Genomic DNA, 11,422 nt, shown 5'->3' on the forward strand with positions numbered 1-11,422 from the left:
GAATATATGTAAGAACAAGATGGTTTACCCTTTTGTGGATGGGAATGTTTCTTTCTTCCCACGTGGAGATTGAACCTTTAGGCTTTTAGACGCCACTTATAACATTATGCAACAATCTCAACCTCTCAACCCAACTTTCCCACACCACACACTATAATCCAGTAATCTACTACACCTTTTGTATTTTTCTTCTCCCATGTCCCCTGCCAATAATATCACAAATGCCCTTCTGTGCTTACCCTTGAAATTTGAATTCATTCTAATGCTCAAGGTCATTTTCGGTAAACAGATTAAAATGTGATGATTACTTGTGAGGCTGAAGACAGATAATGCTGTCACTAGAGCAATATTGAGAGCTTGAGCTAGCTTCAGTTCCCATTCCTTTCATTATTGTGGAATGATGGTATGGTCGAGCTAGATAGCAAGTTGAGCTGCTTATATAATTCGAGGTTTGAATAAGAGGCAAATAGAAACAAAAACGTACCATGGATTCTGTACGTGCTACTGAGCCTAGTGTTTAGTAAGACTGTAGCTCAATCTCTCTCTCTGCTATTATTTTTCTTTCACTATATGATGGAGGACTGAACATGATAAAGATCTCACACACACTTCCATGGCTGATATTGATCATGGGGAGAAAAGTACTGCACCCACCGCCACTGCCAATATGTCCTCTAAGAAGAAGGAGCTTCTCTCTACGGCCTTGAAGCGAACCAGTGAATGGTTTGCTTCGTGTCTTTTCTTTTCACAAATCTGATCAGATATACATGCCTTAGATTTGTCCCTTGTAATTCCAATTGTTTGACGATATCTTGAAACTTACAGGATTTTTTCTCAGGAGATTCCCAGTGATGTTAGCGTTCGTGTTGGAGAAGCTTCCTTCTCGTTGCACAAGGTAACTTAATTATTGAGTTGCATTTCAAGTTATCAAATTAGGAGTACATCTAGTGAATATGGACATAATAACTATGTCAGCTAGTTTTTAACCAAATTTTGTTGATCTAATTTTTGAATAAATCAAGAATTTCTGATATACTGCATGCATAAAAATTGAAGTCACTTGAATTGGATGTTAACACAATCTACCACAATTGCAGTTTCCTTTAGTTTCAAAGTGTGGATACATTAGGAAACTGGTGTCTGAATCTACTGATGCTGATATATCTGTCATTGAACTACCTGATGTTCCGGGAGGAGCAGAAGCATTTGAGCTTGCAGCTAAATTCTGCTATGGAATAAATTTTGAGATAAGCACAGAAAACATTGCAATGCTTCGTTGCGTGTCAGAGTACCTTCTCATGACTGAGGAGTATGCAGTTGGAAACCTTGTGGGAAGAACTGATGCATACCTGAATGAAGTGGCACTTAAAAGCCTTGCAGGCGCAGTTTCAGTTTTGCACATGTCAGAAAGCTTCCTCCCAATTGCAGAGAAAGTGAAGTTAGTGAGCCGATGCATTGATGCAATTGCTTACATTACCTGCAAAGACAGCCAGTTCTGTTTGTCTGGTAGGACTGATAGTGGCCATGAGAGTCTAAGCTCTTCAGCGGTGTATCAAACAAAACCTGTTGTTGATTGGTGGGCTGAAGATTTAACTGTCCTTAGAATTGATACCTTCCAAAGAGTTCTGATTGCAATGATGGCAAGAGGGTTTAAGCAATACGCTCTTGGACCAATACTCATGCTCTATGCACAGAAATCTCTAAGAGGTTTGGTGAGATCTCACTCCAGAATACTACTTTTTTCAGTTTAATTAGTATTAAAAAATTTCTATCTAAATGATATTTCTTCTGGTATAGGAAACATTTGGAAAGGGAAGGAAGAAAATCGAGCCACGACAGGAGCATGAGAAGAGAGTTGTCTTGGAAACAATTGTGAGTCTTCTGCCAAGGGAGAAGAATACAATGTCAGTTAGCTTTCTTTCTATGCTGCTTCGTGCTGCAAAAAATCTAGAAACAACAGTTGCTTGTCAGCTAGATTTGGAGAAGAGAATGGGATTGCAATTGGCTCAGGCTGTCTTGGATGATCTCTTGATTCCCTCTTATTCCTTTACTGGGGACACATTGCTTGATGTGGATACTGTGCAAAGGATTATGATGAATTACCTAGAGTATAATATGGATAGGAACCATTTGAGCTTCAGTGCAGACGATGAGTATGTTTCTCCTCCACTAAGTGACTTGGAACGAGTTGGAAAGTTAATGGAGAACTACCTTGCCGAAATAGCAACTGATCGGAACTTATCTGTTTCAAAGCTCATTGGCATTGCTGAACTTATTCCAGAACAGTCAAGGATAACCGAAGATGGGATGTACAGAGCAGTTGATATCTACCTAAAGGTGCACATTCTTGTGTATAACTTTCTTAACAGTCACTTTTGAAAGGGAAATTTCGTCTCATAAAACAGCTTTGTTGAACCTTGTTATCCTGTTGTTAAAGGTTCATTTAACCTACTTTAGGATATTGAAATTGTCATTGAGTTCATACATCTGTCTACATTTTACAGGCACATCCTAGTCTAAGTGATATGGAGAAAAAGAAAGTCTGTAGCGTGATGGATTGCCAGAAGCTTTCGCGTGAGGCCTGTGCTCACGCTGCTCAGAATGACCGGCTTCCTGTTCAAACTGTTGTCCAAGTGCTCTACTACGAGCAGCAGCGCCTTCGAGATGTCATGGATGGTAGTCTCATTGGTGGTGAATCATCCGTACTTCCTTCCAAAGTAAACAACTTGTACTCCACTGATCTCCACCACCATGTTCCCGATGAGCTTTCCATGTTGCGTAGACAAAATGAGGAGCTGAAAATAGAGTTGCTGAAGGTGAAAATGAAGCTGAAAGAAATTGAAACATCTACTATGAGGACAGTAACAAGCAGTCCAATGGGAAACATTTCAACATCTAGTGATAAGCCTCCTCTGCCTCGAAAATCATTTATCAACTCGGTTTCAAAAAGACTTGGGAAACTTTCTCCATTTGGAGTGACACCTCCCAATCCCAAAGCCCGTGCAAGACCTGCCAAAGATCGGCGGCATTCAATTTCTTGAAGCCATTGCTTTGTCACTGAGCAGTATCACACTTCATGAGGATCCAGTGCCTTAGTTGCTTTCTTACCTTCAATCTATTTACTTTGTTCTTTTACCATGTTTCTGCTTGTGTAATGTCCTTGTATATATCAATGTCTCTATGTTTTCGAATAAGATTACATAATTCCAAAGCATTGAGTATAAAACTTGGATTGCTCTATTTTTCATTGATGTTACTTTCTAGACAACAGGTAAGCACATTTATGATTTAGTGCTACTATGATAAAATACATGAGTTGTTGATCCAGTTTCCCTGAGATAAATAATTTGGGCACCCTTCTGTCAAAAAAATTAAAAGAGTTACTTCTGCTTGTAATTCATATGCAGTGCTTAATGTAAAACTATACATTCTAGGCCCAGAGGAGCTGCAATACCAGATTGTAGTCTATAGCTGTTTGTGGGGTCTGAATGTAAATGATTAAACCTTTTGTGATAAAGGGCCTTGGATAAAGTTTTTTTTTTTGTCAAGTTCCTTTGATAAAGTTAAAGACCAACTCTAAAGACAGACTAGCAGTGTAGCCTGTTGATAATGGCAGAGGTATATTATATATCAGGGAATCCAAAAGATGAAGCACATGCTTTCAGTTTCAAATATATATGATGACTCTTTGAAAGTAATCATGATCTTTCTGGAATATAAATTAGCGTGGCATTATTGTTTGCTTAGAGGCCTTAATTGGTTGAAATGCCTATTCATGCTCTACATCTGATTTGAACACAATAAAACTTTTTAGTCAATTAGAACCTATAACTCAAATCCATGATGTAACATCACTCATAACTCATAAGTCAGACTTTATCAGTTTCTGACTTTCATCAGACTCTAGATTCCTCAGACTTCAACTTTCCTATAGATGATTCTGAGCTCAACAACATGAAAAGTTACTAACAGAACAAACTACATTTGTTCTCTGCTTGCTGTCATTGTGTATAAATCATAACTGCATTGCAGAAATGAATTGAATGTTTAAGACTATTCCTCTGAGAACCTTTCTTACCTGAACAGTTTTTGCATAATTAGTGCTAGCTTAATATACATTAGTTATTCGACAATTACGTGAAAGCTTAAGCTTTTGGGGCCAATGTTTGCACAAAGGTATTGAGTTTCAATCCTCCAAGCTCCAAGTTGGTACTCACAATTTTCCACCCATATCTATCTACCTGTTGAAGGAAGTCGACATCATGTGTGCCTCTTCAAATTAGGGTTTAGTCTTAGAGTTGTAATAGGAGAAGGTTCTAGATTTCCTAATTATGTTCGGATTCTATTACCTTTTGTGTACTCTGTAAATCCCTATATATAGGGCTCCTATTATCAATAATACTACTACAATTCTCCCATCAATTCTCTCTGCAAATCATATTTTCCTTAAACACGTTATCAGCACGAGCCCTAACCCTGAAACAAATAACAAAAACCCTAAAACAAGTCGAAACCCTCAAACCCTAATTGCCTCCGCCTCCCAACTAGTAGCCCCCGACCCAAGGAGTCCGGAACCGGCAGCAACACAATCAAAACCAGTCGGAAACTTACCGAACCGGCCGCCGGAAGCCCCAAACCATCCGCTGCGATCTCTCCACCGGTTCACCACCTTCCGGACACCCAATTGCCACCAAATTTTGTCAGCAGCACCGTCTCTATCCTAGGATTCAGGAACCGGAACCGGAAGGCCAAGAACCAGTCCAAAAGTCCCTGAACCGGCCGTCACACCAATTGATCCTCTTGTAGAAAAACCGGCAGAAACGACTTTTTGCCCAGTTTTTCCTATTTCGGCCAATACCAACTGCCGCAAGCTCCTAGCCCTAGCTAGCCATACCGTGCGCTGCCCCTGCAGTCCCTGCGCACCCTTGTGCCGCCTGCTGCCCCTGCAGCACCGCCGCACGCACGTTGCATCCTCCTCCTCTCACCTTTCCTCTCGTTCCTGTGCATATCAGTCTGCTTGCATGCCCTGAAAAGTCTAGTGGATCTCTGATCAAAATCCTTTCTTCATCAAAGTTGTTCGTCTCTGTCTCTTCTATCTGACCTCCAAATTTCAGCCCTATTGGAGTCGTTTTGAGACCTGTACACCATTCAAAGTAGGAGTTGTTCAGAAGCGAATCTGCTCCGAATTTCAACAAGTAAGTTTTTGTGATTAAAGTTCCTGCTTTCTTGTCTTTTAAATTTCTTTATTTGCTGCCGGATTTGCAATATACGAACATGGGTTCGATTATTTAATAAGCGGAATTGTGGGGATTCACGCTAAACAAACTAAGAGCGTTTGTAATCAATGAACTAAAAGTGTTCATAATATTCGAACTAAGAGCGTTCGTAATCAATGAACTAAGAGTGTTCATAATATTCGGACTAAGAGCGTCCGCAAACATCAAATTGTGACCATATTAAACATCAATGTTTCAGTCTAATCCAAATATTATTGGAAATCGATTTCTTGGTAGCATAGCTCGGAAATCTTATTATTATTAGTTTTCGTGGAAGTTTAGCTCTGAAACTAATTCGTTCTTGTTTCACCCTTTTTCAGGATGTCAAACTCGAACATACTCGATTTTGTTCCATTGGATTATGCAGGCAAAAGATACCTAATGTGGGCTCAAGATGTTGAGCTCCACCTTATTGCCCGTGACTTATTGCATATAATCCAAGAACTTTGTCATAAAGGAACTGCTCCAGACCCTCAAACTGAGATCGACAATTCTAGGGTACTTGCCCTAATGATGCGTCGCATGGATAGGGACCTCAGGTTTGAGTTCATGAATGAGGATAGCGCTATAAAGCTATGGCAAGCGCTTCGTGAACGTTATGGCAACGTTCGTGACTCTATCCCTTCGAATTTAGAAGCAGAATGGAATGATCTTCGCTTCTCTGACTTTGATACAGTCATACAATTTTATTCGGAAGCTCTCCGCATCACAGGAATGATGCGCTTCTGTGGCAAGGCGATCACAGAAGAACAATTGATTGAGAAAACTCTCAATACCTTCCCTGTCTATGCTATGAGGTCTTGTGATTTATTTCGGACTCATATAAATGCAAGACGGATCACAAGCTTTCAACAGTTTATTGAAGCTATGGAAATTACTGAACAAGGCAACGAGCTTGTGAGAAGAGAAATTGATAGGCTTCGAGATAGCTATCCAGAGCATCGTCCCATGGCTAGAAAAAGTCGCCATAGACGTCATGATCCATATGATCGAAATGCTCATGAAGGTAGTCGCCAAATGTGACAATCACGCCACCGTAGGAGCCGTGACTTTGAGGGACGAAGGGTTGGAAACCATAGAGCCAACATTGGCCATGGTCATAATTTTCCAACGCCTCCGGTCCTAGGGACCATGCACATTGCGCCAATGGGCCTCAATCAAGGGAGAATCCTCTTCATGGTGTCTATTTCTGATATGGAACGTCTGATCAATAGACCTGAGTTTGCAATGTACCTAAGAAGGTAGCCGCCTCATGGCGATCATGACATCGAGTTCAAGAAGACTTTAAATCTGGTGATGAAGAAAAAAATGCCGCAGATTTTTATTATAGTCTTTTATTTCCAAGAATTATGTAATGGCAGTAATGACATTTTGTATTAACTCTTTCTCTCTAGGCTCACCTAATTAAGTATGATGTATAGGAAAGTAATTGAGATTAGTGGTACTTAAGAGAGCCTCGCTCCACCGACTTCTCTTCCTACTTTCCTGGTCATATTTGATTGGAGTAACCGAACGGATTGAGTGACTACAATCTGTCTAAGTTTGATTTCATTTTGGATTAGACTTTGGTTAAAGAAAATTTGATGTAATCATTGGCTATTAATAAAGTGTCGATTCTTTTACTTAATGTCCTGGACATACCTTAATTCGAACTTTATTTTTGAAAGATATAAGACCCAATGGTTTTCATGTGGAAACACATTGTGAGAATGGACAAGAATTCCTTTGCATCACCTCTAATGACTACGGACATAAACGAGTATTAGAGAAACTTATGTGTCGCTCTAGTGGGTTGTATGCAACCACTATTCGAGTTATTGAATCCAACCATGTCATGAGAAACGACTTATGGGATTTTGACACATATAGGCTTTGACACGAACGTTTGGGCCACCTAGGTCATGATATGATGATCCGTGATACTAAAGACTTCACACGGACATCTCTTCTTCAGAACGAAGAGAAGTAAGAATCAAAAGTCGATTCAAAGAGAGCATTGCACCGCCGCCGCTCCTTGGGGCGCCGCAGCCATGCACCACCGGCAGGCCAACGCCGGCGCCGTGATCCCCCTAACGGAAAAATCATGGCTTTGACGCCATGTATGAAGACTTGGCTCCTCTCTCTACTTCTCAAAGTAAATTGTGATATTGTGGCTCAACCAAAACCTTCATTGGTTGATTATAAGGCCAATCTTTCGTTCTGTAAAGCCTGTTTTTTTAAGGATCACGACCATCCTATGCAAAAGACACTAAAGAAATAGTTTCATTTTTACAAAGAATCCAAGGGGATTCTGTGGATTGACTCAACCAACTTGCGGACTGCTTAGATGTTTTATGTTGTTGGTTGATATGCGGACACGCTGGTCACGTGTCGCACTATCGTCCACTCGTAATGCTACTTAAGATGAACTCCTAGCCCAAATCATAAGGCTACGGTCTCACTACCCGGATCATCCCGTTCAGTCAATTCGACTTGAAAATGCTAGAGAGTTTACATCAAAAATTTTCGATGACTATTGCATATCATTGGGTATTGAATCAAGTATCATATTCCCATGTACACACCCAATTGGTCTCGCGGAAAAGCCACCATTAAACAACTACGATAGTAGCCCGGACATTGGTAATGCGCACCAGTATTTCCGCTTGGGTTATGCAATATCGCATGCAGCTATGCTAATTCGTCTATGACTCATAGCAGCTACTCAACTTTTATTTGCGTTACAGCTAGTGACTGAGTTCGAGTGTACTATCTCGTACTTATGCATATTTGAGTGGGCGGTTCATGTGCCAATTGCGCCGCCACAGCGCATCAACATGAGTCATTGCAACGAATGCATATATATATATATATATATATATATATATATATATATATATATATATATATATATATATATTTGTGTTGGACATGAGTCTCCAACTATAAGTCCGCTATGTAGAACCCTTGACAGGCGATCTCTTTTTTTCGCTGGATTTGCGGATCATCACTTTGATAAGACAGTCTTCCCATCGTTAGGGGGAGATTAGAACGTCAACGTTCAACAGGAACGACAGGAATTGTCATGGTCTGTCCCCACTATGTCTCATCTTGATCCCCTAAAAGTGACAAGATTACATATACCTGCTGCAAACATGTCTGCAAGGATTAATGTCCCTACAAGAGGACATGGTGCCACCCAAAGGAGATGGCCTGGGTACGGCACCACTAACATGGATGGTGGTATGGTGACGCCACAAGGTGGCATAATGGCGTCATAGGCCATGGGTTCCGCTAGAGAGCGTAGGAGACCCATAGGTTCGATGGATTCTCGCCCTAGGAAGAGAGCGAGTTTGGCACAACTTGATCCATTGATCATTGATACTCAAAATCCGTCTCATGAGAATATTCTGGATTGTGGTTATGTCCAAGAGACATCGTTGGGGGACGCCTCAATGTTAGAACCAATTCCTGAGAATATAGAGATCTCTACGAACTACACTAGTGTACATGAGGATGTGGAATTATTGAGACCAATGACATTGAACCTTACTCCGTTGAAGAATGCCAACGTAGAGAAAATTGGCCTAAATAGAAAAATGTGATCCAGGTTGAATTGGATTCACTAACGAAGAGGAAGGATTTCGGGCCTGAGATGCCAACACCTCCTAACATAAAACATGTTGACATTAATAGGTCTTCGTTAGATAGCGTGATGAGAAAAAGAGATGATAATCTCGCCTTTTGGCGCAAGGCTTCTCACAAAACGCCCTGTAATCGACTACGAGAAGACATATTCTCTCGTAATGGATGTCATTGCACTCCACTACCTTGTCAGTTTGGTAGTTTCCAAATAACTGAACATGCAGCTTACGAATGTGGTCACTACGTATCTCTATGGGGATCTAGATACGGAATATAATTAAGGTTTTTGTGGACTTCATTTACCCAAATCAAGTGGTTTTTGACCACGGAGCGCTTTTGCAATGAGGGTGAAACGCTCACTAAAGTGACTACTTGATTGGGAAGGGATATGATGAACTATGCCCCTGCGTTTTCATGATAAGTTCTGGATTTGCAATTGTCACGGTTTATGTTGATAAACATAATTGGAACCCTTAAGAGTTAAGGGAAACCGCTGAACACCTGAAATCCGAGTTTGAGATGAAGGACCTTGGGAGAACACGGTTTTGTCTAGATTTAGAACTTGTATACCGTGTCAATAAATGCTTTTCATTTTGATAAAGTCAAAGATGCACTCCCATGGTCGTCCGTAGTCTTGACCCTAAGAGGGATACGTTTCGTCCCAGGGATGATGACGAAGACGTGTTAATTGGCAGAAGTGTCTTACCTAAGCGCAATAGGCGCATTATTTTACTTAACACAATACAAGACCGGACACCTCATTTGTTATGAACTTGTTGGCTAGATGTAGCCATGCGCCAACGCAACGCCATTGGACTGGTATAAAGACAATCTTTCGTTACTTAAAATGTACGATAGATATGAGCTTGTTCTATCCCTGCAGAGAGAAAAGAATGACAGAAGAATGAGAACGGATCTCATTAGCCCAAGTGGCACCGTCCAAGACGCCGTGATCGGCAAAGCCGCCGGCCACCCATCCTCCTCCCTTACATCAAAACGATGATGATGTTTTGATGGATTTTGCTGATGTAGGGTATCTCTTTGACCCTCACAAAGGTCGCTCCCAAACGGGTTATGTCTTTACCATGGGAAGCACTGCGATATCTTGGAGGTCTACAAAGCAGACCCTTGTTGCTACTTCCTCAAATCATGCAGAGATTATTACTCTACATGAAGCCGTGCGAGAATGCATATGGCTAAGGTCTGTAATTAGACATATTCGAGGAACTTGTGGTTTGGAGTCTACCACAGATGAACCTACATGCATTTATGAAGATAATGCAGCTTGTATTGAGCAAATGAAATTAGGTTTCATCAAGGGCGACAACACAAAGCATATATCGCCTAAGTTCTTTTACAATCAGCTACAACAAGCACTTCTAAATATTGAAGTGAATCAAATCCGATCTGAGGATAATGTAGCGGACTTATTTACTAAGTCGTTACCTAAATCCACCTTCGAGAAACATGTGAAGATCATCAGATTGAGAAAGTTATCCGAACTCCTATGATTATAGCAATCAGGGGGAGATATTGACATCAGGGGGAGGTATGATGTCTACATGTTCGATCTCGAGGAGTGAATGACGTGTTGTGCTCTTTTTGTCATTCGACCAGGGTTATTTTTGTCCCACAGGGTTTTTGTTACCTGACAAGGTTTTTAGTGAGACAACGATCAAAGTGTCATCACCAAGTTTGAGCGGCACAAGGGGGAGTGTTGAAGGAAGTCGACATCATGTGTGCCTCTTCAAACTAGGGTTTAGTCTTAGAGTTGTAATATGAGAAGGTTCTAGATTTCCTAATTATGTTCGGATTCTATTACCTTTTGTGTACTCTGTAAATCCTTATATATAGCCATATAGGGCTCCTATTATCAATAATACTACTACAATTCTCCCATCAATTCTCTCTGCAAATTATATTTTCCTTAAACACTACCTTTTATTTCTCTTCAGATATACCGTTATATGTCTTCCCCTCTATGTTCATGAGCCATGATACTAGCTTAATATACATTGTTGCCGGTTGTGGTTGATATATGGACAGCTGAAACGCTTAGGACCAGAATTGAAAGTTAACAAAGTTCTTGCAAAATATATGAGCTTGTGTTTTAAGGTGTTGTTCCTCGTGTCTTGATAGCAAATGAAAAAGTTTTACAAGATAATTTTCTTTTGACAGCAAGATATTGATGAAGAGATAACTTCTCTTACACTTGACAGCCTTTAGCTACAAGACAATTTTATTTTGTCATCATAAGCTGTTTGCACACATCACATTGAGATGAAAAGATTCTTATCTTAAGAGACAATGAAACTTCTTGTTGGTATACAACTGAAATTGTCTTTGAGTCATGATAGACATCCACTGCTACTTGTTTGTGCATGAGATTCTTCTCTTCAATCTTTTTTTATTAGTTTATCTTGTCAACTTTATTGCATCTAGGCCTTCTTTGAAAGTGCTTATGTAAGAAGCACTTATTGTTTGAGTAATGCTAGTGTTAGAAGAACACGAGAATAATGTAG

The 11,422-nt window shown here is 40.4% G+C and overlaps 1 protein-coding gene across 3 annotated transcripts; it reads left to right on the forward strand.

The window, feature by feature from the left end:
• The first annotated feature begins 286 nt into the window (after positions 1 to 286).
• LOC133721686 (BTB/POZ domain-containing protein SR1IP1) lies at positions 287 to 3,240 on the forward strand. 3 transcript variants are annotated; one of them, XM_062148376.1, is made up of 5 exons: positions 287 to 723; positions 850 to 895; positions 1,098 to 1,712; positions 1,798 to 2,337; positions 2,505 to 3,240. In XM_062148376.1, exons 1-5 carry the CDS (start codon positions 614 to 616, stop codon positions 3,039 to 3,041), a joined length of 1,848 nt encoding a protein of 615 aa, XP_062004360.1. In that variant the 5' UTR covers positions 287 to 613; the 3' UTR covers positions 3,042 to 3,240. The 3 variants fall into 3 exon arrangements, with proteins under 3 accessions (XP_062004360.1, XP_062004352.1, XP_062004368.1); XM_062148368.1 differs by having other exon boundaries at positions 291 to 723; positions 826 to 895; XM_062148384.1 differs by having other exon boundaries at positions 291 to 723; positions 839 to 895.
• The last annotated feature ends 8,182 nt before the right edge of the window (positions 3,241 to 11,422 follow it).

Source organism: Rosa rugosa, chromosome 1 (genome assembly GCF_958449725.1).
Source record: "Rosa rugosa chromosome 1, drRosRugo1.1, whole genome shotgun sequence".
Lineage (NCBI taxonomy): Eukaryota > Viridiplantae > Streptophyta > Magnoliopsida > Rosales > Rosaceae > Rosa > Rosa rugosa.

Coding starts and splice junctions, on each gene's coding strand:
- LOC133721686 (XM_062148368.1), top strand. CDS start 614: ATGGCTGATATTGATCATGGGGAGAAAAGTACTGCACCCACCGCCACT. Junction 724..825: donor TTGAAGCGAACCAGTGAATG/GTTTGCTTCGTG, acceptor TGAAACTTACAG/GATTTTTTCTCAGGAGATTC. Junction 2,338..2,504: donor CAGTTGATATCTACCTAAAG/GTGCACATTCTT, acceptor TACATTTTACAG/GCACATCCTAGTCTAAGTGA.